The sequence below is a fragment of the Yarrowia lipolytica genome, chromosome 1A, assembly GCF_001761485.1.
Source record: "Yarrowia lipolytica chromosome 1A, complete sequence".
Lineage (NCBI taxonomy): Eukaryota > Fungi > Ascomycota > Dipodascomycetes > Dipodascales > Yarrowia > Yarrowia lipolytica.
In genome coordinates this window covers 1,482,287-1,509,230 of record NC_090770.1, presented here as the reverse complement: position 1 = coordinate 1,509,230, position 26,944 = coordinate 1,482,287, and the positions used below count along the sequence as shown (strand labels likewise).

Below are 26,944 nucleotides of genomic sequence, written 5' to 3'. Positions count from 1 at the left end.
CTTTTACTGTACCGGCGGCCAAAAGCTGCTTGAACCCTCGCAAGTGATAGGTGAAACCCCCAGTTAAGACATTGAAACTTTCAAAGCAGTTTTATATACTCGTTCCATTTTGATAGCACAACAGATGAGTAAGGAAATTGGCGAAATGACGAAATTGACGAAATGACGAAATTGACGAAAAAAGCGATTAACTCTCCAAATTCTGTGAATACAATACAAGCCCTTTTAATGTCCAATTCTCACTCTGCTACTATACATGTATTGTATTGTACTTGGATGTATGTATGTATGTATGTACATACTGTCCAGTACATACATACTGTAATATCATATCATACCATCTATAATACTTGGAGAAATAACGCAATTGATTGCAAAACCCATACAAATAATGATAGCAATCCGTGAAAACCGACGATACTACTCACAGGTACATCCACAACCACCACAGATCGATACATCCCAGAGTGTTTTTAGCAGTGGGGCCTTAGCATGCAGACCTTTACAAGCCTACACACACCACAAACAACTTTTCAGGCGCCTCACGTTAGCCACTTATCGTAGCTACCCCGCTGGTTTCAATGATCGACACTTCTGACCGCTCACTTTTCCGCGTCAGGATCCTCCAGGGTCTTGATCACTCGGGCCGGAGCTCCGACCGCCACGGAGTACGGAGGAATGTCCTTGGTGACCACCGAGTTGGCTCCAATGGTGCATCCCTTGCCAATGTTGACGCCGGGCATGACCTGGACCCCCGATCCGAGCCAACAGTCGTCTCCAACGGTAATAGGCGCCGCGTACTCCACATGATCTCGTCTTGACTGCACGTCCACGTCGTGGGTGGCGGTGATGAGATTGACGTTGGGTCCCAGCAGCACACGGTCGCCAATGGTGATGAGAGCGCAGTCCAGAAACGTGCAGTTGTAGTTGGAGTAGAACCGCTCGCCCACAGACATGTTGTATCCGTAGTCGAAAAACACCGGGGGCTCGATGTAGGCTCCCTTTCCGACTCGACCCAGCATCTTTTCCAGCATGGCTGTTCGCGCCTCAGCCAGCTCATCGGGCGTAGCGCCCTCCGGGAAGTAGTCGTTGTACTTCTTTTGGGCCATTCGGATCCTGTGGCGTCCCTGGATCAGTTCGGGTCCCGAGTCCTGGTATCCCATGGTTGAGATCATCTTGTCGTACTCGTCGCCGTGCAGCACATTGTTGAGTTTCTTGGAGAGCGCAATCTGCTCTGCATCGAGCTCGAATTTCCGCGACAGAGGCATGATGATGGGCAGTATTGATGACGTGGAAGACGCTGATCCGTGTGCTGTACTGTACCTGCTTTTTTGGCTCTAGCCGCATGCGGGAGGCGGATACCGATGTGGGGTTGATAAGATGACTGATAGCGATAAGCGAGATGCATGTGGGGACAAAGGAGCGATATTAGGAGTCGTTTCGATCACTAGTTGTCGTCTTTGCTTGGGTCTTTTTTGCGTCTGTTGTGCGAATCATCGAGAAACACTGAGATGGATCATCGAGATGAAACATTGGTGCATACTGTACCTACAGTACATACTGTACTGTACAAGTAGTCATAATCTGTTTCCACTGTCTCATCAACAAACATCCAATATATATAGATATATATTTTGCTTGGTCGTAATATCTAATACCTTTGAGATAGATGGTACTTGTCACTTCTACTGCTGCCCTACGGAATCACTGCATCACTTCATTTCCCCACTACTTCCCAAATTCATCTCTGAAGAATCGAACTCACTCAGCTCAACGAGGTCGTGTGCCGCCAAAACACGTCACCGACTGTAACCCGCGATTGCGTCGTCGAGTGGAAACAGCCGAGGATCAAACTGCGGATCCAAAGGTTCCAACAATACCGACATTGCTCACACTTGACTCTAGCCACGCCCACAATGAAGAACTTTTACGCCGTGAGAGTGGGCTACACCACAGGCATCTACGAGGACGTGGAGGATGCGAAGGACGAGATCAGAGGATACTCTTGCGCCGAGTGGAAGGGATTCCACCGCTACGCCGACGCCCTGGAGTACATGTATGAGAACCCGAACGTGACGAAATATTATGTGTGGGAGGATCTGGTTTTCGATGAGATCGACATAGCCCACCAGTACTCAGGGGGAGAATCCTGTAAAGTGTTCTTCAACTTGGAAGATGCTCGCGGAGAGGCGATCTGCGAATATGGTAACTGCAACGAGCGTCTGAGTGAAGATCTTCTTTTCGTCGACGCTGAAGGCGATACAGTCTATGAAGTGTACACAGACGGGGCATGTATTCGAAACGGCAAACGAGATGCAAGGGCCGGGTGTGGCGTCTATTTCGGAGCCAATAATCCCTTCAACGAGTCCAAGATTCTGGGCGGAACTCTCCAAACCAACCAGAGAGCTGAACTTGTGGCTATCAAGCGAGCCCTACAGCTCATTCAAGAGTGGGTCAATGGCGAGTACTACGAGATTTACACAGACTCGGATTATGCCTTGAAATGCGTCACAGAATGGTGCGATAAGTGGGAGCGAAACGGATGGGTTAACTGCAAGGGTTATCCTGTGTCTAACCAGGACACAATCAAAGACATTTTGAAGCTCCTCAATAGTGTCGGTTGTCGAAATGTTCTTGGAATTGAAAAAGTACTAGCCCATAGTGACTGCGAAGGAAATAATGGCGCAGACGAGCTGGCTCGTGATGCTGCCGAAAGACATTATTATGGTTGATGCTGCCTTTACATGTACAAAACATAAGTTAGCATCATTGCAAATAAATACCATACCATTTACTACCACCCATCATCATCATCATCATCATCATCTTCTTCTTCTTCTTCATTGTATCGCAGCTCCTCCTGACTGATAATTCCCCACCGGCCCCATCTATCGGTACCTCAAACGACTTCCTCCCCCCCCTCCTCCTCTTCTTCTTCTTCTTCGTCGTCTTCTTCATGTCGTTCCTCCACAACCTCCTCGTCCTGTTCTTCATGCTCTTCTTCATAGTCCAGCTCCTCCTCAGTAAGAGCAACCCACTGGCCGGATCGGTTGTATCCCCATTCCTCCTCGTCTTGGGTCGAGATCTGACTAAAATCGTACCCTAGTCGATGAGGGTTCAGTCTTCTGAACCGCTTGAAGAACTTTCGGAACCGATCAAACGCCTTGTTGCTGTAACTCCACGCCTCGAATCTCCCATCAGTGAAGCCTGGGAAGACCTCTCCGGCGCCAGCTACAAGTGTAACAGTACCGGTAGCTAAATCAACAATGTCCACCTGGTTGGAGTCTCGACACAGAGTCACATATCTATGAGAGTTGTTCAATCTCGAGGTTCCAGGTACCTGACGACGGCCCTTGAGCCCCACAATCGCACGGGACTTGCGCCAGTACACCTTGGACAGGGAAACTGTACCATCAGCCTCCTCAGAAGAGCCCTTCAGGTCAATGAGAATGGGAACGAGAGATATCGACTGAGATGGACGGTGAACAGCAACCCAAAGCAGCCCGTTGTAAACGACGACAGGCGTAGATCGCGCGTCAGCCTCGTACAATGTCACAAAACGTTTGCCAGGCATGTCTGAAAGAAGGAAGGCGCCCTTGGTATCAGGTTCCTCATTACTCAGACGCAAGGCGTGCGCAGAGGAAAGAAAGTAATTCGTCACATCACGACCCATGTCGGCCGTGTAAGTGAATCCGTGACCGTAGTAATAGTTAGGGAAGTCACGGGGCATGACGTAGACCATCTCTTCAGGCCCCGAAAAGGTGGCAACAATGTGCTGATCACCAACAGACACAGAAAGGGAGCTCTTGGCTACACTGGCGGGCAAACCAAAGAAGCTAGGGGGAGGGAGCTTGATTTGGGGGATGCGTGGGTCCGCAAAAAAGGCTACCACCATCTGGTCTTCACAAACAGCGTACGTTTGCTTGGATAAAGTGACCTCGTCCCTCTTGGTGGCTAGAAGAGTGCGCATTTCCAGGTCGTAGGTATCAAGCAGATTCACCAAAGTAGGTTCCCGGAGACAATTGAATAGGCTGCCCAGCTCCCTTTCGGTATCTGTAAAGAATGACATTGGAAGCTGCTTTACCAACCGAGGACAGATCGATATCATCCACAGTCTTCACGGCCTGCCACTGACGGCTATTCAACCGACCCACAAACACCAAAGCACAATCTCCCCAGGTGTCCAGTTCCGTGCCATTCTCTCCAAGCTCCATCCAGGGGTTCCGGCTCTGGACCTTCGTCTTGAGCACATTGTCCAACGACCGGTAAGCCGAGTACCAGTATGAACTGACTTGTTGTAACTGCACAATTGATTCCAGATCACAGTGCTCGAAGATAATACCCGCAACTTCGAGCGGAATATCTGCGTCTTTAGTAAAGGGCTGCTTTTTGCTCAGTTTGGGGCGAGAAGGTCGCGTGTTACGAGCAAAGTCCAACGATCTGTGAGCAACTGTGTCCTGCAGAATCTGCTGTTGAATCTGCTGTGACTGGCCCATGAGCACTTGGACAATATGCTCCTGTAGCGCAAGAGAAATCACCTCTTGGATATCAAAATTCTCGTACCTGCTCACCAAGTTGTTCGATTGCAGGTTCGAACTGGGTTACGACTCCATCAACAGCCTCCTGAAGCTTTCGGATGGCCTCTCGACACTGTTCCAGGGTGGCTCGTAAGGAATACCGGGCTTGCAGGCGTCCCAGGCCGAGTTGATGCTCTGACGAACGTCACCATTGACTTTCTCAAGCAGCTCGTCCGTTTACACGGCGTTCCTTGCAGCTCCGACGCCTTTTGCTGCAGATTTTTGATCGATTGTGACGGTGACGGCGACTTGGCGATGGATTTCTGCACCCGTGTCGTAGTACAAGTGCGATGCCGTCTTGTGTTTGCGTCTTGTCTGATGCAACGAAACTCTCGTATCGGACGTGTATCTGCACTTGCCCTTGACAGAACTGTATATATATAACTCAAAGTACCCCCTCCACAATCGGACACGCAAGCCGTGACGTCGAGGGCAGCCGTAGCGATTATCCACAGATGTAGTCCGTTATAATACCGTCCAATACGCGTATTTTCGCACAGAGATTACAATAAAGCACTCAATACAGTACAACAAACGTACGATAACGGTATCTACGCGTCTCGCTTAAATTGATTTTTCATGCGCGTCTATGCATGCATCTGGCATGCATCTCCATCCCTGTACACCACACCTCCAGAATACGACTCCTTCAGCAGTACAAAACCACGAAAAGTCCAACATGTCAGGGCAGCCAGAATCGCCGGTGCCCCACCAGCCATTTCAACATACCAACAACACGTCTGTTGACCAGATGAACGGACCGCCCATGCCTGGCGTCGATCCAGCGGATATGGGACCCATGGCACCAATGAACATGATGCCTGACCACCCGATTCAGCAAAATGACTCCCTCCAACCACCAATGGAACCCCAATTCGCGTACCATCCCCCTGCGATGCCGTTACCGCAGTACAAGAACCCAAGACCTCTGTTGAACCAGCCGGCAGCACCCCAGCCTATATATTTCCGACTCGACTATGAAGTGTTTGTCTATCTCCGCACAGCAGACGGCACATACGAACAGTTGAGTACTACCGACGAGCTGAAACACGTGCAAATCGGGGTTGACAATATCGACGACAAAGATCCTTACTTGAACTTTTCCGTGGAGAACCCTTTCATGTTTCCGCGGGTCCCGGCACCGTCTGCGTGCAGTGCGGATTTTCCGGAACATGTCCCGAGGAGGTCACAGCAGAATCCACAGCCACAGCAGCAACGACGGCAAAAACGACAGCAGCAACGACAGCAGCAACGACAGCAGCAACGACAGCAGCAACGGCAACAGCTCCCACAGCAACCATTGCAACCATTGCAACGTGTTCCTGAGACTCCTCCTGAACCGATTGATGTGAACTCACCGGAGGTAGAAAATCGTGTTGAAAGAACTGTGGAATTAATCCCATATACCCCACCTGATTCTGTTGTCGAAACTCCTTTGCAGTTGGCTCTTCCTCCAGTTGTCGATACGCAACCTCTCAAATTTGAGGACAGAAACGCTGAACAGAGAATGGACATCATGAAAAAACTCGCAGACACTGGGCGCGATTTCGACTATCACTTTGAGAAAGTTCAAGCTGAATTTGATTATAAAATGCTCCACACCGATCTCAGTGTGCCAAGATTCAAGGAAAAGGCCGAAGCCATCGCCTATGCTCAGACAACTGCACGACTCCTGGCTTCGTCTTGCAATTGGGTGGTGGCAAAGGCAGAAACATTCTCCAGTGTCATAAGTACAAGCATGACCATGAGAGTGAAGAGATTGGGCAGCCAACCAAAGGGTCGAGACAGGTGGCATGTTCTTGCCCTTTCCAGATAAGAGTAAACAAGCACGGTCCGAATGAATTTGGACTGGTTTACTGCCATGAGCAGAAAAAGGATGAGAATGGAGACGCCCTGTGTGGGAAACATAATCACAAGCCCTCTGCATCAGTTTCAACCAATGGTGCCCACCGACAGCTTGATTTGGCCAATATCAGGAAGGGATGCCGGGACATTGATCTTTTTGACATTCTGGTCAAGATCCAGACATTTCCTCGCAAGATTCTGGATGCTCTACGTCTCCTTTCTCCTGCTGCCTCCAGACTCACTCGACTTGGACCCCGTCGAAGCGCTCTTGATCATGTTGGAACTCTCACCTCAGTTCCATGTTGAACATAGGGTCGTCGGTTGTCCCCCAGAGATCACGGAAGAGCAGCAGCTTGAGGAAGATCGACGGGAGGAAAGATGGGAACCTGATATGTATGATGGGTCTGACGCGGAAGGGCCTGAACCAGGTGAAAATCAGGGAGATGACCTCCTGGTGGAAGCTGAGCTGATATCAGAAACTGAAGAATTGGACTACGAAAATGATGAGATCGAAGTCGTGGCGGACGAATCAGAAGATGAGGCGATTGCCGAACCGCTTCCACGAAAGAGACCGAGACTATCTACTCGACGAGCCCCGCCAAGCACGCCGTCGCCAGACACTGACCTGCCAGAACAACCGGACGTGATCAAGGATATGTTTTTCGTTCTCTTGAAGTCAGTGAAGATGCTCAGGGCCTTTTCTGGTGTTATCGCTATCGACGTTACTCACGAGACAAACAAATTCAACTACAAGCTCGTCAATGTTATTGGCATTGCCTCCTGTGGCAGGTCGTTCTATATTGCCCATGCCCTTATTTCGCAAGAGGATGCAGATACTTTCAAGTGGTGCTTCGATCGCCTGAGTCTTCCTACAAAAGTACCTAATTCCCGACCCCGGTGTGATCTTATCAGATTGTGCACCGGCCATCAAAAATGGCCACAAGTAAAGCAAACTCAATGGTAGTAACCTGAAGCTCTCTTTGTGGCATGCTGCCAAAGCAGTCGAGAAAAGAGGTACTGCTTTGTTTGGTTTGAAATCTCTTGAGACATCTCTACTTGTTTCGAGGTTCAAAAAGATGTGTTATGCTGACACTGTGGACGAGTTTGAAAAGCTATACACCGACTTCGAACTAACCTATAAGCAGGAGGGCATGGACCGCGCCGACAGGAACGATCGTTCAATCAATGGAAAGAGAAACTCGGCATACTACTACCTTCAAAGACATTGGTTTGGAAACGACCAACATCCAGAACTTCGCCACAGCATTGTGGCTGCCTATACTAGAGAAAGCGACTTTTTCGAGACGACGACCTCCTCCAGGATAGAGAGTATTCATTCTCTTCAGAAGAGTAATATGAAGACAAGAATTATTTCTCTCTTCCAAAGTGCAACGGCTGTTCTGCGTACCTCGGTCAACGTGCTATGCGACCTAGAACATGCCCATGCACGGGAGATGGAGAGGTATCGCAAAGATATCAACAAGAGGTTCTGCAAATCTGTCCGGAGTTTTATTTCCACCAAGGCATTATTGAGGTGCATCGAGCAGATATCTGTTGCTTCTCACGACGACTACGTTCCCAGTGCGTGTACAGGGAACTATTCTCGGGGTAGTGGACTCCCATGTTATCACATGATTGGTGATTTGATCTTGTCCGAGGACGGCAGGGAAAGGATGCGACCTAGAGCTGAACTGGGAGACAAAGACCTTGGTACGGCCGAGATACACACACGTCGAGCTATGCTCATGCTGGGAGACTTTGATCCCCGCTGGAGATACTTGCACACAACCACACAGATGAGTGAAAGTGAATGGGACGAGGCTTGTAATTATGGCAAGTTCAGAGAACGGTGGGAAGCGCTTCGAAGATCGGAGAAAGCGTGGAAAAAGAGAGACGAGGAGCTCGCAAAAGAGGTCCATGCTCATGTTCCGCGTAATGGGGATCTTGTGGCACACATGATTGAGGGCGAAGTTGTTGGTCCGAGACGGAAACGCGTGGGGTCATTACAAGCCTCCAAGAAGAGGAAGGCTGGCCCCGAGTGTCAGGTCTGTGTGAACCAAAGACATGTTACGAGTGAGCGATGTTTCAGGGATAAAGGAGGTGGCAAGGCTTACCGCGAGTGGAAGAACGGTTTGATTCCTCGCAGGCAGTTCACTGGCCATGTGGTTGGAGGTCCAAAGCGAATTCGGTTGTGTCGTCACTCGCGAACCATGATGACAGCAACAATCGCGGAAGACCAGGACAGAGAATATGCTGCTGGATAACTGATGTGTAATTGAAAATGAGCTGTTGTACATACATACAAGTAAATGGAAGCCCAGAAATCTCGAGTCTGGAATACATAACTGAACTCGTACATGCTTACAGTTGGTATGGGTACATACTTGGGTCTCGAGTTCAATTGATCCACGACGTAATGGGCCATTATTTCCTACTGTACAAACCAAAAACGGGGTTAACCATCATTAGCAGTGCGCACCAGGAAGTAAACAGAAACAAACACCAGTTTTACTGCATAATACATTCAGTACACCTGTATATAACTTCTTTCAACTGAGGGTCCATAACTAAACAAATCATTAACTACTTGGTTAGCTGTTTACTAAAACTGGGAAGTGCTTCGTTATAGTCCGACGGATAATGCTTCGATATAGCAGGGGAAATATATGTGGAAGTGACTGGCATGAGTTTCGATCAATAAGGCAGCGAGACGACACGTTTGGAACCGGCATCTCAACTACTTTACACAGAGAAACTCCGCGAAGATCTGTCCTTCACCTGGTCTAGGGCAATGCGTATACCAAGTGTATACTGATGGGACGTATGGCAATGGCAAGCCAGGATCCATGGCTGCAATTGGCGCATATGTTGGAGCAAACAACTCTGGAATGTGTCAAAATCTCTAAAGGGAACCATACAGACCAACAAGAGCGTCGAGCTGGCAGCCATCAGCGAGGAAAATCTCAAAATCTACAGTCTAAACGACGGAGGCTACAACATTTACACCGACTCGGCCTACGGTCTCAACTTCGTCAAAAGGGGTGTGTACAGTACCTGAACTGGCAAAGGAATGGATGGACCAACAGCAGGGGTCTACATGTTGCAAACCAAGACCTGATCCAGTCCATTTTGACGCTGAGAAGAAGAAATGCTGTCGAGATGTTTGCATCCTGAAGGTGGCTCATAGTAGGTGCGAGGGCAACCGCGAAGCTGATCCATTGGCTAGACCATGGATTCGGCGACTCCAGCAGATTATCAATAAAATAAATATACTGTCTTCGACTGTACAGTACGAGTACACACTACGGCACAGCTCTGGTACAGACCACTTATCCAACACCCGTGTCCCTAGACGTACTTGATATACTGAGCTAGAAGATCACTAACGCCAACAATGTCATGTTGGATACAACTGAGACAACTGTTGGTTTTGTTGTACAATTATATATTATATATAAAAGAGAACTAGATAGTACATACATACACTACATGTAACTACATTGCTACAACAGCACATGCACTCCATACTGTGACTTCATCTACCATTCAACAGAACTACTCGTGCAAACAAAAACTACTCGTGCAAGTCTAACGACAGGTGACGATGTGGGTGGGACTCTATGGTCCATAATGTATTATCCTCAGAGGTTCAGCTCAGTGCTTACATCCTCTTGTTCTGTAATCTAAAGGCTCGGCTGGTGTACATCCTCATAGGGAGGTTCCACGCCTACATCCTTTCTGAATGCGAATCTGGTGGTTGGATCTCCGACTTCTCGAGTGGCTCTCACTTGCTTTGAAGCACTTACTGGCTTTTGGATCAACTTATGGCGGAGTGGCTCTCATCACATCTTCTTGTTGCTCTTTGGCTCTGGCTCTGGCTCTGGCTCTGGCTCTGGCTCTTATCGTGATGGCTCCGGACCATGTCCTCAGATGGTGCTGAAATTCTGCTCTTGCAGTTCACAGTTTCTCCTTTGCGCTGTCGTCATACTTGACGTGTTTCAGGCGCTGCAACATCTCCTGCTCTGGTGGCTGGTGGAGTTTCACCTTCGTGCAGCTCCAGGCGGCTTTTCAGCGTTGTTTCAGTGTTGTGTTGTCGGCCGGTGGCTCTCAGGCTCGTTGCGGCTCGGACTGGTTCTTTGCTCTGGCGGTTTGGCCGGTTGGGCACAAACGCTTTGCTCAATGGCGGTCTTCGTAGACAGTAATGCGAAACAAGCTGGATCAGGTTTGGTTCGTGTGCCCGCTGTTCTCTTAACCGTGATTGCTGGTGTGCTGATACTAAGTCAACAGCAGATGGAGGGGACATATGACTGTTCAAACGACAGTCCATCCCTCCAAAGCATTCAGGAGTTGTTATCCATGCAGGGAGTTGCACCCAAGGGAGCTACCCATACTGTAGGAGAGCTCCTGGACAATGTTTCCTGCCCGTCATTGCTCCATATCCATGGAGACAGGATTCATGAGGGGCTTGCTAAGCCTCCAACTCGTCATCACCCTGCGTCCTCTTAGCGCATGTACTGAGGGGTTTCTTTTCACTCGGCAGCTTCGTAGCTTGTGCTGAACTTCACGTCTTAGCTACTCGCTCATGCGTTCTTCACGCACGGTTTTAATCAGTCTCAACAGTTGCGGCGTCGCTGAGGCTTTACAGCTTCCGCTCAGCAACTTCTGGAATACTGTCTTGAGACAGGACCAGTAGAGCTGACCCCAAAGTGTTGCTCATGCTAGGAATTTCACCTGTGGTTGCGAACCATCTGAGAGAAGGAGCTCCCGAGTAGATTGTGAACCTTTGCCCCTCACAGCTCCATCCTTAGATGCATGAAGAGAGGTGTGCTGACTCTCCAACTCGGCAACATAAGAGAACTCAAGTTGCGTCCTGAGAGGAGTAAAGTGAATGTCCGCTCAAGCAAGACAAGTACTGCTTCCTTGCTTTCGGTCGGCAATGTCAGCATCTCTCAAAGTGACCGAATCCTCTGCGAAAGCTGTGAGACTGACGGACTTGTGATACAGGAAAAACAGGGCGATTGCGGGGCCATTTATATTGTTGACTAGGCCGAATTGGATTTCACTTTGTGATTTCAGAGCTGCATTAGTGGCAAAATTAGTGGCGATCATTGCATAAATGAAAGAGAGAGAGCTCTGTCGAAGAATCGAGAAACGTCTCATCATCATGGGGTTGGAAATTGGGATGATTACATAATAATTTGGGGAGTATATATTAGATAATCAAAGTGGTTTACATAAATCAGCATTTTTTCAATGTCTTTTAATCCATGATTCTTCCGAGCTATCGAAGGTGGGCTCGCTTGTGGATAAGGTTCGTCGTATCGAGTGGCTATATAACTCTAAATCTCTTTGTTCAATCAGAATATGGGACAACTTTTCACCGGGCACAATAGCGGATCTAATGGTTTTGCTTGGTTGATTTCTCCTTTGGTGACAAGTAAAAGTATTGTACAGTACGCGCAGTCACAGATCTATCGCTTCAGATCCATAATGGAGCAATTGACCACAGTAGCGACGGAACTTCGTACTGCCAGTACAAGAACAGTACACACTTGTAAACAATGTGATGCAAGTACAGGACGGATAGCTCAGCTCCATTTAACGCTTAATAATCAACTTACTTAGGTAGTTGCACATTGAAATCCACCTCGTAATGACTAAAAACTGACCCCCGCCGCCAACAAGGTCGTCTGAGATGGTCCATAACGAGATCGAAGTTCAACGCCATCAAGAGATTAATTCTGCTGCAGCAGATCCAAGATATTGACCCTCCATCGGAGCTCACTTCCTCGCACTGATCGATGTGTGAACTGGCACCAAGCCCAGATGTACGAGTTGTCGTGTTATGACTGTCGGTGGTGTAGAGGTCTGGAAGTAATTACTTCCTGTTTCCAAGTATCAGACAGGAGACAAAGGTGTCGGTTGGCGTGAGGATCTGAGAGTACTCATTATCCGATGCCACTGCCCGCTCTGGACGTTGCTCCATAAACGATCTCACCGAATTCGATCCCACAAATATAACTCAGACAAATAAGGGATTCGAAGAGTTCAATACGTCTTAAAGGTGGATCGTAGATGACCGTGAGAATGGATCGTAATTGATTTGTCCCATGTCGAAGACCATTACGAACCTCTTTCTCCGTTCTGATACTTGAAAGCAAGATACAGTCGCATTTATACAATACAAGGTAATGCTTCGGGTTATGTCGAAGTTGTTAACATACAGCTCATACGCTTCAAGAAAATCAATACATTAAATTATATATCCCACCCACACAATCCCAACTCCATAGAATGTCGCATCCCTCTCCCGACACTCCTTCCACTGTCCGGGGAGGATGGGATTGAGAAGACCACAACCCGAAAGTCTGACCTTTTTCTCCCTTGGACACAGAGGTGATTGAGAACGAGGGATCCCGGACATACATCCAGAGGGCTCAAGTGCTTTCTCCCTCACACGCCCAACCATCCATAATCCACAGCCTACGGCCTCCCACCACCCCTCATTTTGCCATCCACCAACCCTTCCACCATCCCCTCATCTACCATCCAACACCCACCGCCCCTCACTATTCCCCCCGCCTCCTGTCTTGCAAACAAGCCCCCGAATCCACTCCTCCCTTCCTCCACCAAGAGCATCATCTCCTATGCTCCAACATCACCAGTGCCAAAATTATCATCGATAGCAAGTAAAAAAGTAAATCTCACGAACCGGTTCCGCCGAGAACGTGAGTGACGCTAGTCTGGTTTCGTCTCTGTGCAATCAGACTCCCCTCTTGGGACGCGAAGGGTGATTGCAAGTTGGTTTGAAACTGACTGGGTTGTAGCGTCGTGTCTAAAGACGAAAATCGTCAGTAGACACGGGTTTTCCGGGGCACTCCCTATGAGACTCTGTCCCTGAGTTCATAGCATGCTTGGAACCTGGGCATGGTTGACGCACACCCTCCCTGTAAACAAAATAAATTCCTCCTTGGGATTGAGATGCCCCCCTGGAGACTCTGGCCTGACCGTGCCTATCCGACACCCTCGGAAGACACAGTCGTATGGCTCATAGCTCTTCGGGAAGCACCCGTCTATGACTAGCCCTACCTATGGTAGTAACTAGATCCTAGGACGCCCATCTGAGTTAGTATGTTGAAGATTGTGGAGGAGAAGACGTGGCACTGGCAACTGGGGAGGAACACTTCTTGCAGCCGAAACTCGGTTGAAAAATGATCAAGGTGCGGGAAACACAAGACAACCCGTAGTAAGTTGTATGCCTGTGTCGTGTTTGTGTTGTTTTTGTCTCAGTCGGTGCCGGGTTTGTGTCACAAGGCTTGGTTGTGAGTATCAGTCCTCGAAAAAAGTTGGCAGTGAGGCAGATGGCCACTGTAGTTGAAACGTCATCGGTTGTAGTAACGAACCGAGATAATCCACGGTGTTGTTTGAGGTAGCTCAATGATGTGTGTTGAACTGTTTGTGTCACAAACACCCGATTTGCGTCACAACGGTTGCAAAAAGTCCGCAGTAGTGCCAGTCGAACGGAAGAAAGCATAAATACTCACTCAAGCCGCCTCTTTCTTAGCCGGCGATAAAAAGAACCCGTCTTTTTCAGTGTTTGAGACGAAACACGTACTTGGCGGATTCTTGGCGATGATGGTTAACATGAATAGAGGATTCGGGAGAATCTGGAAATTGGGGGTATATTTATATTACACAAACAGACAATTAAGCTATAGGTGATATGCGACCTTAAATTATGGTCTGATTTTCTCGTGCGGGGTTCGTATCAAGATGGATTATATAAAACCGCGAATCCGACTCCATTCAACTCCGGCTTTGACGATGTCCATTTTTTGGGTTCGAAGTAGTGCATACTAAGGTTTTCGTCTCATTGGTCCCTGCATTATCAACGCTAACACCAGAAATACATCTCGACGTTAGTTTATGCCCAAAGAAATAAGCTTCGTGAAAGTGGTCTGATTGTCTCTTAAAGTGGCCTGATAATATGGCAAGTTTATGGTACCGTACTGCAAGTTTATGCCACTTTATTTTAGGTTACTCAACAATTTCTTTATAGCTTAAATATACTCAACAGGTTTCTTGAAAATTGTGCATAAAACGACATATATCCACTAGCCCTCAACTAACTCTATGCATTTTTGTTTCACCCTATGGAGCATGCTCCCCAGTTTGAGTTTCATATCGTTTGTGGAGAATTAATTGGGTATTTTAACGTTCTTGTCTAAATCCCAAACATTACTCAACATATTAACGACATTTTATTGAGTAACCTTAATCTAGGGTTCCCCTCACTTGAAGAATGGTATCCTCAGGTGATTTTTTGGAGTCACATGACCATCCAATCACCTGAAATTCTTGCTTACTAAGACTACCTTCACAGACAAGAAAAATGCGATTGATTACCTCTTTATTTGGAAGAAAGAAATTACGAAAGAAAACCTACAAGTTTCTCACTACAAGTGAGTTACCGACGTGACATTATTCACACGAGATGCCCAATCTCTCGACGTCTCTGCCAACGCCAGGTCCCCCTCTCCAACCCCCAGATCACCTGTGCATTATGTACTGTACCCCCGTTCACCGCTTCTTTTACCGTATCTGGTGGATGAGGAAGCTGGAAAACCTCATCCTTGACAATGATGGTACAGTACTGACATTGGCACAGCTACGAATCTCCCCTTACGAATATCCCCTTATTATTTCGCCAATCTTAAGAAGATATGGAGAGACGTCTGGAAAACCAACGTCTGGAGAACTAGAAGGACCGCCAGACACTACGAACACTGATGTTCCGCATTAGAAAAGGATTTGACGAAGTACACACCAAGTTTGACCTCATGAATGCTAAAATCGATAAACAGCCACCAGTCATCGCCAACCGCGTCGCTGCTCTTAAATGGCAGAAAAATCCGTCTCTCAGTGCCGACCCTCCTTCCGCTCGCTCTGAAGATACTCTCACCAACCCTGCTAAGAGAGACTATATCAACCCAGACATATACCACAGCATGACTATTATCGCATCTGGTGATCGTGTGGGTGGCTCCTACAGTCGCTCTAACTACAATGAAGATCAAGCTGCCTGTTCAAGAATCTCATCCTTGAATAGAAGCAGCGAGATCTGGATCAGTGAATTATTTGTCAAATTGATGATTTCAACTGGCCAGCTGAGTTCATGCTTGTGCGGCTTCGACTTCATCTTAACCCTAGGGATCAGCAATTGCTAGGCATCTGTATGATGGAGATGACAACACTTACACTATGACACTGTCGAGACACTATGACACACAAACAAGACAAGCTGTGCCCAGCCCTATGGCTACTGGTTCAGTCTTCGTACAACGCTCGACCTGACCAGCTCGTCATCAAGATTTCTCCTGAAGAACGTGACAAGTCTCTCAAGATGAAATGGACTACTGTTGCTGGCAGATGCAACTTTCATGTGGTCCTTTACATCTACAACATCTCGGATGGTATCAAGAACTCGCGGCTCATTGCTTCGGAGATCTGTAGTAGCCTCTTCCACCTGCTTCCAAATGGCATCGTTTCACGTTACAAGGACATTGACAGTAACAGCTGGAACGCCCTCTGTCGTCAGGCGAATCTCGGCTACGGATATGACAGCTCCTGGTCCAGCGCCGGCTTTTCGTCTCATAAAGGCTATTCCTCCGGTTAAACGTGCTGTTCTTTCGACCTTCATCTGATAGAAGAGCACCTTTTGCTCGTCATTCCATCCAAGTCCTTACAACTATTGACACTTGCCCAAGAGGAGATACTTCCAAATTCAACTCACTCTTGAAGGGACACAATGACTCTCGCACAAGTTTGAAGAGATGAGCGTGGGTGAACAAGAAAGGCAACAAGTTTCACGCTATTTCGCCACGTCTACTTCAGGACATGGGTGGTGTACAGTGAACATGACAAAGGCATCGAGAATGTTCTTCTTGGTGCTCTTGATTCGCTTGGTTGGCAGTTTTCCATTCTCGTCCTAGCCCTTGAGGATGGCGACGTCAAATTCTCGATGGTGGGCACACTGACAGGTTTTCTTGGCTGAGTCTCAAAGCTGGACGTCTTCACTGATATAGCCTCCTCTGTGGCTTTACGTAAGTTCGGTGGCTTGTATACGAGATATTGAAGGGTAATTGTTTGAGAGATGTGTGAAAACATTTTGACACCACAGCGCTAGTTAATCGTCAGTTCTACGAAACCCCATGTTATCTTCACCAATTCCAATTGATTACATGCGGGCTTTTTCTTGATCTCTAGAGAGCTTAGAGCACGCTATTTATGTCCAATGTGGACGAGCTGAAACCGCCGCGCGAGTGCACCAGCCAGGATAACAGTGATGCCACTTCGACTTCAAGCACTCTTCAATGGAATAATATGGGGTGGATATTCGTCCATCTATAGCTCGGTATTTTACAGTGATTATTTGTCACTTTAACTGTAAAATACCCAAAAAAATCCATATCAATTCATAAATCTTCACAACTTAACCACTCAGACATCTCTCCATCTCCATCAACCATTAAAAACCCGTCTTGAGACACGCATCCTTTCTACACAGCTTCAATTCAGAGTTACACTCTGAGTTCAGCTACTGGTACAAGATAGCTTTCACTCTGGTTTCAGATAAAGTCGGGTCTAGTCTATCAGTGGCGACCGCCAATCTCGACGATACTCCCCCTTTCTGCCATGTAATCAACATGTTGCCGTGGGAGCTGCTTTCCCGTCTTGGTCTGGATGTGCAATCGCTAGTGAGCTTGTCTCAAACTTGTCGTGCGTGGTTCTACGCCATCTCGGACCAGGACTGGGAACAGCTTCTCACAAAAGAGTGCCCCAATCCGTGGATGTACTACACGTACTCTCCACGGGCCAGCTGGAGAGCCTGTGCCGTGGCCTATGTGAAAGGAAGACGAGGAAAGCTGCCTCCGAGACACTTTTCCAAACACACTTGGCCCGTGTACGTCGACACTCCGCTGCCCACAGATTTCTACAGTCTGTGCAAACAAACAGGAACGATGCAGGAGGAAGCTCCTCTTGTATTCTGTGATAACGGCTTCTTCAGCAACTCGGGCTTTGTGAACCTCTCTGAAGACCAGGAGTCGTTCTACGAGCCTCACATCTGGTACGAGGACGGGATTCTGTCCAATGCTCACGGAATCGAAATGGAAATCGGTCCGAAACGCCCCTGTGTCATCAGATCATCGCCACACGCACTTGTCGTTCTGTTTGAACACAATATCCACACAGGTTTGTACGTCAAGTTCAGAGACACCCCAGGACGAGCTCCGGACGTCAAACTCGACAAGACTGTCTCGTTCCTCTACTCAAGCTGCACCATCTACCTCTTTTACAATTTTGTGCTCATTGTCAAGCGTGAAAGCTACGGAACCAAGTTCTACACTGTGTGGCACGGCGTGTTCACGAAGATAACTCCGCCAATGGACCAGGTCTGGAGAAGAGACGGAGTGCTACTGTGCTGGGACGGTAACATTTGGGCAACAGATTCCACTGTATGGGGTGCAAATGTGGGGTTTGGCACGTCAGTCAAGGTCGTCCAAGATGAGGAATTCGGCCAGTACGCAGCCTTGTACAACCAAGAAGGATTATGTCAACGCCTGATAGACCTCAAGAACAAGTTTTACATGGATGTGGGTGACATGCACGCAAACACACTCATCACCTTGATAGGGGTATCTTATGAAGAGGTGGGAATCTACACCTTTACAAAGTCTTATCTAGCCAACACCATCATGGGCTACCAGGGAGACTCGGACCTGTTCACTATTTAACCCAGGAACTATGTAACCAGATATAACAACTTATATAAATGCATGTGCCTGTCTATCACCATTCCTTCCACTATCGTCTATCACCATAGCTCCAAGGGAATGTCTCTTCTTCGGCCCTTGGTAACATTGGCATTGGGCGCGTCCCGGCAGTTTTTCTAATACCTCCTTGGTAGGAGCCACCTCCTTTGCAACCTCCTTTGCAACCTCCTCGGCAGTTTCCTAGGCCGTATCTACAGGTTTAGGATCAGTGACACTTCACCTCCTTGACAGTCTAGACTTCGTCGCTCTCATTCACATACTGCGGGCTCAGGGTTTGGACAGCAGAGAGGCTCGGCCTTGTGAGAATGACAATGGTGATCAAAAAAGAATTGCAGCACCCAGGATTCTCGTATGGTCTCCCACTACAATACTAACTGGGCTCTCTGGTGCTTGACTATGGCTGATCGGACGGGAAGCCGTACTTTCACCAGGATATGGCCGCAACTGGTGCAAAAGGTGAGTGGACCTGTTTGACGGGAAGAATATGTCACGTGACCGCGAAAAACAGCTCCATAAAACAATAGTGCTTGAGAGTCTGCGGCCTATTATGAATATACAAGTCCTGCTCCTTTGATTGTTGGATTTTGTTGCAAGTTTACAAAGTTCTGAAATCGATAACTATCTTTCTAAGTAAATGTTACTAATTAAAGGGATTTAACCCTCTTTTAACAAATAATATCAATGAATTTATTATGCAGAAGAATCATTGAATTTTTTTATCGTACAAGTATAAAGAATATATACACAGATACATTGTCGTAAAAGTCATTAAAAAGGAGCTTGGACTTACACTCGTCGCTCATGCTCCTCCACAGAAAGGTCTGCGGATCGTGGTCCCGAAGAGACGGTATGAGAGGAAGAAACCTCGGGCAGTTTCTTCTCGGTCTCGGACTCGGAGGTCTCCGAGGGCTGCTGCTGCTTCTTTTCGTTGACAACAGCGGTGGCGGGCATGTCTTCCTCGGTCTCTTCGACCACGAATCCGTTGTCCACCTCGCTCATGTTGATGTTGGGGAAGGTCAGGGCAATGAGAATGCCAACGGCGGCAATGATCATAGGGCCGTACAGCATCTTACGGTAGACGTGGTTGAAGGCCTCGATTACGGCGACTCGCTCCTCGGAGCCCCAGGCAAACTTGAGAGGGGAATTGACGTCGTTGACCATTCGCTGCACGGTTTTCTCGTCCATGAAGGGCGCAAACTCGGCCAGTCTCTTGGGGTACTGCTGTCGGTACAGGGAGCCAGAGATGGCGTCGCCCACAACTCGACCAATGGAGTTGATGGTGTAGTAGATGGCAGTGGCTGAGATGACGAGATGCTTAGGCATGGAGGACTGGGTCAGGACCAGAGCGGGGGACTGAAGAAGACCGTTACCAACTCCCTCGACGGCCTGGGTGACAATGAACTTGGCCAGAGGCACGTCGGGCTGTCGGTAGTGGTAGGTGAGACCCAGACCGAGGGTGTAGATACAGGAGCCGGCCACAATGCAGGGCTTGACTCTTCGGGTGTATCTGATGATGAAGGCCGCGATGATGGTGGTGACAATGTAGGAGACCGAGAGGGTGGCCGAGGCGTTGGTGGCGGCGGTAACGGACAGGCCCTTGCAGACCAGCAGCCAGGGCATGTAGTAGGGGTTGTAGAGAGAGGTGGCCATGGCGTGGATGCCGGCAAACACGCAGCCGGTGATGAGGGTTCGGTTCTTCATGTTCTTCATGGGCAGGAAGGGGTACTTGGGGAACTTTTCCCAGATGGGGAACAGAACCAGCAGAATGGGGCCTATGATGACCATGACCAGCACGTGGGGTTCTGTCCAGGACTTGGAGGTCTTGACGAGAGTGACGGCCAGGAACAGCAGGGCGAGGCCGGCGGTCAGAAGGGTGAGTCCGATGAAGTCAAACTGTCGCAGTGTCTCCTTGGCGTCTCGCACCTGCAGCGACTTTCCGCCGGCCATGTTGAGCGACTTGGCCTTCATTTTGAGCCGGAACAGAATGGTGAGGACGGGGATGGAGACAATGGGCACAATGATACACCACATGCCGTAGCCCCATCTCCAGGTGGAGTGCTTGATGATGGCGTTGGTGATGGGGGCGGCGCACCAGGGCACGAAGATGTAGCACACGTTGGGCAGCACCACAAAGAAGAGTCGGTTTCGCAGAGAGGAGGTGTCTGCGGCAAACACCTGCTGGAGGAAGGTGATACCCTGGGAGCCGGAGACGTAGAAAATGTGGGCAGCAAAGTAGGTGCCAATGTTAGGCGAGACTGCCAACATGATGAAGCCAATGGTGAAGAAGACCACGGAGAGCAGGAAGGACTCGAATCGGCCCAGCACGTCGGCCAGCTTGGCAAACACGGTGGTGGCGGCCACGTTGATGACGGCCTGGGTCACTGCCAGCGACGACAGCAGCGACAGTTCCTCAAACTCGGAGGTTGCAAAGGTGGAGTAGACCTTGAAGGTTCGGCCCTGGAGAGCCAGAGCCACCGCGATCAGCAGCATGGAGCCCCACGCCATCCACAGGTCGTGTCGGTTCCAGAGACTGGTGATTTTGGCCATTTCCTGGGATCCATTGGGCGCGGCGTTTTCGTCAATGGCGTTCTCGTCCTTCTTGACCGGCGGGTTGAAGATTTTCTGGAAGGTGGAGGGGTTTTCCACAACTGTGGGCGAGCTGCCGGGCTCGGGCTTGGGCGCGTACAGGGCGTGTTTGATTGGGGCCCACATGGTCGACGTTGGCAGGGAGAATGGGTCTGGGGAATCTGGGAATCTGGGACGGAGAAAAGACGCTTCTGGGCGGGCCACCCCCTTTATTTATACCTCCATCTTATCTAATCCATCGTGATTGAGATTCGGAGACTAGAGTTCTCGTTTAAGTTGTTCAGATGCGGATGCGTCTTTGTATAACGCTGTTCCGGCGGGGCAGACACGGGACAGAGATGGGGAGCAATTGAGGCCCAAAAGAGGGGGGAAACGGCAGAAAAACAGCAGAAAAATCACGTGGATTTGGTTTCCCGTTGATGTATCATTCCCTTGAGAAATCGTCCCACAACCCCTATCTGCTCCACTGCTCCGTCTGTCCAGAAGCTCTCGTAAAGTTAACCTCCCGATTTGACGTACAGTACATACTGTATAACGATTTAGCGTTCCGAAGGTGAAAAAGTTGTGGGAGCGAATACGCATGATTTTATTGCTTGTTTTTCGCCGGGGTGCTTCTGACCACGGCCCATTGTTGCCAGTTGTCCTTCGAGCTGGTTGCGTAACTCGTTTCAATCATTTCAGAAGATTGCCGTAGAGCAACAGATCCCAGTTGGTACGGTACAATGCATGTATCATCAGATTATCAGATCGCTTGTCCTCCACATTGCTGAAACTTTGCTGTAATAGGTTTGTTCAAGCGGATGAAGAGAATTCTTCTACTCGTACATACGGTGGTTGTAGATGTCACTCATTGAAAAAGTTCTGCAAGGTGAGAATGGAACGGAGTTCGACGCTGGAACGTAGATCAAGAGGTCCATGTAGACACAACGACGGTACAGTAGTACAAGTACATACAGTAGTGTGAGATAGACAACCCCGATGATACATCGTGATTCCAGAATCAGTCCATTCTCCCCTTCTGTCTTCCTCCTGCCAAGAAATAACCTGTGCCAAGATCAAGAGTGCCAAGGACTCACGCAGCCAATATACCGGCATTTGCAGTGCCGTGCACCCGAACACAACCCATCTGATCTGATAACGGCCCATTGACTCTAGAATTGCTTTCAGAGCTCCGGGTCCGACTCGATCTGGCTGGGGAGACTCGCGTTTCCAACACCTGCAACTGAAGATTCGGTACAGTGCGCTCTATACAAGAGTTGATCTTCCCGACAAGAACCCGAAGCATCAGATAAGCGCGTACTGTACCGTGCAGTCAGTCTTGCCAAGTCTTTATTAGGCCAGCCAGAAGGAGAAGTACGAGGTTATAGAAGCGAATAATCAATCCATTCTGGTGACCTGCCTAGCGCGGTTCTTGTTTCATCGCTGGCTAGTTTACCCTTCACTTTCCACCGGATCTTTTTTCCCGGGACAGTAAGACTGAGAAAGGCGAAGTAGAACAGGTACAGTACGGAAGTGTTGAACGTACAAGCCCGCTACAAGCCGCTATTGATCTATTCATGAACCTATTACTAGCTACGCTTACAATCCATGGGAATACATATCGTATTTCCATGTCTTACTCTATCATACCGTACATAATCATATCGTACTCACCATATCGTACTCTACCACACAACCGGAGACCTCCAATCCCGAATTGCTCTCGATTACCAACCTCAGAGTTCACACTCCGATTTATACCTCTTTCAAGCAATCAATACAGCCTCGGCATCACCCATGTGCATTGTCTTAGGTAGGGTCTCCTGTACGTAGAGAACGGTGATCGGACCGACTTTTTCGGTAATGGAAGGGTCTATTTTCGTACAGTACTTGATTAACATGATCTAATCACCGCAAGAATCACAAAAACCGATGACAAAGGCGAAATACAACAAGTTCTAGCCGATTGTCTACAATATGAAACTTGTACGCTTGGTTGTATTCGTACATTTGAAATTTCACTGCTCCGGCTCCGCCTTCCCAAAGCGGTAACATACTTCATTATGAAAAAAGAAAATAAAACTATGTGATGTGGTCTATTTTTCGCATGGAAATTCGAGTCACGTGATTTCAGCAACTTCCAACCAAGACAGCATCGCTCAAGAACCATTTTGGGTCTTTTTTTGTCTAATTATGTTCTATATATAACCAGGGTGAGACTACAGTGACAGTAGAACATAGGAATCAGTGCATAGCAGTATATCGTTGATATAATTACAGCATTGGTAATGCTACAGTCGTAGTTGTACGGTAGGTACTAGTACGAACGAGTTGGAGTACCTCTATCAATGCCATACTGGCACTGTACATGTACTCCTCGTACTGATACACTACTCCAAGTAACAGCATGTCCATAGTATACTGTACATCCCAGTATTAACAATGTATTCTCTATAAATAAATATTTTAGTCAAGTATGCCAATAGACGCTAGAAGCGGATCGACTACCTCATCAAACCACCTCATCGTCGCGATAGTAGTCTGCATTCACAAACTGCTCTCCAACAAGAGTCTTGACCTGGAACATGAGTCGATCCATTCGGTCAAAGATACAGTTGGAAAGCACAATGCTGGCTGAAAAGTAGAGTCCGTCAGTCGTCTTCAATCGCTGCAAAGAGATTTGTTCGAGACCCGGAGTTCCGTCATCGCTAGCCATGTCTGAGGTGTCTCCCATGGCTTCTCTGGCAGTCGTATCGTAGGTGTTCTTGAACTGTCGCTCCAGAATCTCCAAATGCTCTACCATAAGCATAGCTGGAGTGACCTGGGGAAGTGGTGAGCCGTCGTAGAGAGCTCCCTGGGCCATGTACAGAACGGCAAAGTAGTGCGACATGAGCGGCTGGTTCTTCCATCCCACGAGCTTCAGGAGATGGGGCAGCCAGTATCTGGGCTCTCCAATCTGCTGTAGAACAACGTAGAGATGGTGGTGCAGCTCCACTAGTTCAGATACAATGTTGGTGACTTCTCTGTATGTCTTGGATGGCCATCTTCCTTGCAGCGATGGTTCAAACTGGATCATGGAAGCCAGGAACCGAGTGCCCGCAATTCGGCTCTGGCCGTTGGAAATAGCGCCGAAAATGGGATCATTGATAGACGAGCTATTGACTTCAATATCGGGGTTGGCGAGTCGAGTAGCTCCAAAGTCGCTGATTCGACAAAACAATGTGCCGGTGTCCTTGATGATACTGGCGAGCGTCTTTCGAATGAGCCGCTTTCCCGTCACGGGACGAGGCACGCACGAACACACAAATCCCACCGTAAGACCCATGACCACGGTCACAAACCGTTTCCATGCAACCGCATAACCGACACCGATAGTGGGGGTAGTGATGCCCATTCCGTCTGTCCAAGACAGGCCCAGAATGATCACCGTAGTGACCACCAGGACAATGGTGGGCATGGGGGTGGTGTGCTGGGCAAACTCCCGGTAGTAAGACAAAGCAAAGTACAGAATGCAAATAACCACCATGAATCCAGCTCGGTTGCCGTTGCCGTTGCCTGTACTAATGTACCAAGCCACCATGGCAATGACTCCGGCGTAGAAGGAGTACAAGATACGAGCAATGAAGCCGTAGAGATTGTCAGCCATGTTCTCCGAGATGGACAGACCCGTCATAATCACCATCCACATGATTTTGTTCTTGTAGAACCAGGGGGCTGAGGCCGTGAAGAAACACGGAGAGGCCGACAGCACGGTGAAAACGGCTCCCTTGAGAGGAACAAACAGACTAGGCGATCCTAGTTTGATAATCTCCTTGCGAAATCGTGCTCCAAACTTGTGTAGAGGCGTCGAGGGCGGCATTGCATCGGGGTTTCGTCGTCGGTCGGTGGCATAATGGATTGTCTGGTTGAACAGGTCGTCCAAGTCTTCGTTGTGGGTTGTTTTCAGATGATTCTCGTCGGCTCGTGCGTAATGGTTCATAATGTAAAGAGCGGCCTTGTTGTCCTTGGCTTTTTTGATGCCCTTTCCAAATCTCCACGAGGGCGTGGCGTGCTTTTCGTCGATATCCAGCAGGATCTTGTATAAAAAGTCCAGACTGTCAGACAGATTCTTCATGTATCCACAGTACAGAGCGCCCTGGAAGAAGAAGGTGACAAACTTGGTGTTTTCCTCGTGTTCTCCAAACAGAGCAAACCGTTTCGATTCCAGCAGGTCCTTGGATTCACGCTGAAAGTCCGCATACCGTTCGCGGAGCTCTTCGGAGAGCTGCTTCTGCTGCTGTTTGAAGCTCTTGGACATCCAGAAGAAGAAGAGCGAGTTGCCTCGGTACACGTTGGCGGCCTCGAGCCACCGCTTTATCACATCCAGCGACTTGCAGACCTCCTGAATGAACGGAGTTGACATTTGTCGCAGCTGTAGAATGAGCAGGTCCAGGTCTTGCATGGTGAGCTCTCTGAGGGTGGCCTTTTGTTGCAGGGCGGTTCGATTTCGTAGACCACTCTTCATTTCGTACACGCCCACCGGCGGCACCGTCTCAGACTCTTCCTGCGAGGGAACTGCTCGGATCGCCTCGTCTGCCTCTGCACTGATGATGATGGCTCGTCGGATGTTTTCAATGTTGTCGTAAAAGTAGACCAGGCCCGCCATGGAAGAGGTAAGCCGTCCTACTGCCACCTTGAGACCTTCGTAGTGGTGGTGACAGAAGCGTGCAAAGGAGAGCTCCAGATGCAACATTGCGCTCTCGGACTGCATTTTCGGATACAGCTGGCGGGCCTTGGTCACGTCGGCCTCAATCTCGGAGAACTTGAGCCACTCGGACTCGTTGGACGGAAGACTGGAGCCGAGAAACTGCTGGTGGAAGTCGACGAGACCGGAAAGAACGGAGATTTCGCCAATCACCGTCTTGGTGAACTGAAACCCTGTGGTGAAGGGGAAAATCAGCACCGAAAGACTGAAGTTGATGGCACATTGAAGACCCACGGGTTTCAGGAGGACCACTCCTAGAGTGATGGGTTGGTAATAAGGCACCATGGGACCCACAGTCAGAAGAACAGACATGGCGATGATGCCGCAAACGTAGCCCGGAATGATGATTCGCGACTTGTTCTTGACCCACAGCAGAAAGAAGGCAAAGCAGCCCATGAGCACGGCGTAGACGATACTTCCCTTTGCTGTCATGAACTGCGCGTCAAATACGGCTCCCTGGGCACAGGTTTGGAGAGCTGCCATGGCCTTGGGGTCGGTGGGATCGGTGGGGGCCTTACAGATGCCTCTTTCGATCAGAATCTGGGTCATTTGCTTGGGTGTCATGCTGTCATGGAAGTACTTGTTGTTGATGTACATGGCCACGATCATGACGATCCAGCCAAAGACGGTGAAGAGCATCATTCCCGCGTTGACTATGAAGCACACCGTCACCGACATGTCTCCAGACGGCACAATGACGCCGATAATGGCCGTCAGGTACGGCGCTCGACCCAGCCACTTGACGTAGCCCGGAATCATCATCAGCATGAGTCCGAACCAGATTCCCACCCACGTTCGCGACGCGACTTTGAAGCTGGCAAAGTCCAGGTGGTCCACGACCCAGCTAGGGCGGAAGTAGTGGCGCAGAAACGGCTGTTTGGCTCGGCCCTCAGGACGGTTCGGGTACGCCCGGTTGTATGGCAAGGCGTGGCCCGTCAACGTGCGCTTGTAGGGGTGTTCGCGCACCTTTTCATCGCCGCCGGAGGACGTCGACGTGTCTATCGAGGCCATAGCGAAGCGATATCTCGAAGATCTGGAAGATGGTCCTCCCTTACGGTTGCGCCAAGAGAATGTATATCGATGTGTTTATGCAGCTTAGAGTTGCTGTGGGGGGGAGAAGGGGGCATTTTTCGGGACCCAGGAGAGACAAAAAGTAGCGGAGACTTGAAAATATCAATCTGAATCCTGATTGGATCGGTCTGTCAAATTTTCAGCCAAATCAATCCACTTCCTCACGCCCTAAAGACGACCCGTGGTACTGTCGTTTATTTAACACAATGCTTTAGAGTTGTGCAGAAAGTTGTGGTTGAGAGATTTAGCGAGGGGAAACAGTATCATCTTGGGTTGGTACTAGCAATACAGGCAAGGCTGGGTCAGGA

General features: G+C 49.0%; 11 protein-coding genes and 1 non-coding gene across 12 annotated transcripts; 6 read left to right on the top strand and 6 right to left on the bottom strand.

Moving 5' to 3' along the window:
* Nucleotides 1-602: 602 nt before the first annotated feature.
* Nucleotides 603-1,268, bottom strand: YALI1_A15079g (uncharacterized protein; the record flags this gene model as incomplete). The annotated part of the gene is made up of 1 exon (XM_500084.3): nt 603-1,268. The coding sequence occupies one exon, from the start codon at nt 1,266-1,268 to the stop codon at nt 603-605; it is 666 nt and encodes a 221-aa protein (XP_500084.3).
* Nucleotides 1,269-1,916: 648 nt separating this feature from the next.
* On the top strand, nt 1,917-2,732 carry YALI1_A15073g (uncharacterized protein; the record flags this gene model as incomplete). Its single annotated transcript, XM_500083.3, has 1 exon — nt 1,917-2,732. One exon carries the CDS (start codon nt 1,917-1,919, stop codon nt 2,730-2,732), a length of 816 nt encoding a protein of 271 aa, XP_500083.3.
* A 167-nt stretch (nt 2,733-2,899) lies between these two features.
* Nucleotides 2,900-3,895, bottom strand: YALI1_A15053g (uncharacterized protein; the record flags this gene model as incomplete). The annotated part of the gene is made up of 1 exon (XM_066094025.2): nt 2,900-3,895. The coding sequence occupies one exon, from the start codon at nt 3,893-3,895 to the stop codon at nt 2,900-2,902; it is 996 nt and encodes a 331-aa protein (XP_065950097.2).
* A 91-nt stretch (nt 3,896-3,986) lies between these two features.
* YALI1_A15045g (uncharacterized protein) lies at nt 3,987-4,729 on the bottom strand (the record flags this gene model as incomplete). The annotated part of the gene is made up of 2 exons (XM_066094024.2): nt 3,987-4,596; nt 4,650-4,729. 2 exons carry the CDS (start codon nt 4,727-4,729, stop codon nt 3,987-3,989), a joined length of 690 nt encoding a protein of 229 aa, XP_065950096.2.
* Nucleotides 4,730-5,166: 437 nt separating this feature from the next.
* On the top strand, nt 5,167-6,393 carry YALI1_A15040t (uncharacterized protein; the record flags this gene model as incomplete). Its single annotated transcript, XM_068281797.1, has 1 exon — nt 5,167-6,393. The coding sequence occupies one exon, from the start codon at nt 5,167-5,169 to the stop codon at nt 6,391-6,393; it is 1,227 nt and encodes a 408-aa protein (XP_068137898.1).
* A 1,105-nt stretch (nt 6,394-7,498) lies between these two features.
* Nucleotides 7,499-8,686, top strand: YALI1_A15017t (uncharacterized protein; the record flags this gene model as incomplete). Its single annotated transcript, XM_066094050.2, has 1 exon — nt 7,499-8,686. One exon carries the CDS (start codon nt 7,499-7,501, stop codon nt 8,684-8,686), a length of 1,188 nt encoding a protein of 395 aa, XP_065950122.2.
* A 601-nt stretch (nt 8,687-9,287) lies between these two features.
* YALI1_A14999g (uncharacterized protein) lies at nt 9,288-9,596 on the top strand (the record flags this gene model as incomplete). The annotated part of the gene is made up of 1 exon (XM_068281796.1): nt 9,288-9,596. The coding sequence occupies one exon, from the start codon at nt 9,288-9,290 to the stop codon at nt 9,594-9,596; it is 309 nt and encodes a 102-aa protein (XP_068137897.1).
* A 756-nt stretch (nt 9,597-10,352) lies between these two features.
* YALI1_A14989g (uncharacterized protein) lies at nt 10,353-10,928 on the top strand (the record flags this gene model as incomplete). The annotated part of the gene is made up of 1 exon (XM_068281795.1): nt 10,353-10,928. The coding sequence occupies one exon, from the start codon at nt 10,353-10,355 to the stop codon at nt 10,926-10,928; it is 576 nt and encodes a 191-aa protein (XP_068137896.1).
* A 4,283-nt stretch (nt 10,929-15,211) lies between these two features.
* On the top strand, nt 15,212-18,217 carry YALI1_A14922g (uncharacterized protein; the record flags this gene model as incomplete). The annotated part of the gene is made up of 3 exons (XM_068281794.1): nt 15,212-15,461; nt 15,734-16,070; nt 16,990-18,217. 3 exons carry the CDS (start codon nt 15,212-15,214, stop codon nt 18,215-18,217), a joined length of 1,815 nt encoding a protein of 604 aa, XP_068137895.1.
* Nucleotides 18,218-18,583: 366 nt separating this feature from the next.
* Nucleotides 18,584-18,702, bottom strand: YALI1_A14905r. Its single transcript, XR_002432064.3, has one exon. It is a non-coding gene; the product is annotated as a 5S ribosomal RNA (ribosomal RNA).
* Nucleotides 18,703-19,042: 340 nt separating this feature from the next.
* YALI1_A14882g (uncharacterized protein) lies at nt 19,043-20,968 on the bottom strand (the record flags this gene model as incomplete). The annotated part of the gene is made up of 1 exon (XM_500076.3): nt 19,043-20,968. The coding sequence occupies one exon, from the start codon at nt 20,966-20,968 to the stop codon at nt 19,043-19,045; it is 1,926 nt and encodes a 641-aa protein (XP_500076.1).
* Nucleotides 20,969-23,333: 2,365 nt separating this feature from the next.
* Nucleotides 23,334-26,576, bottom strand: YALI1_A14826g (uncharacterized protein; the record flags this gene model as incomplete). Its single annotated transcript, XM_500075.3, has 1 exon — nt 23,334-26,576. The coding sequence occupies one exon, from the start codon at nt 26,574-26,576 to the stop codon at nt 23,334-23,336; it is 3,243 nt and encodes a 1,080-aa protein (XP_500075.3).
* Between the last annotated feature and the right edge of the window lie 368 nt (nt 26,577-26,944).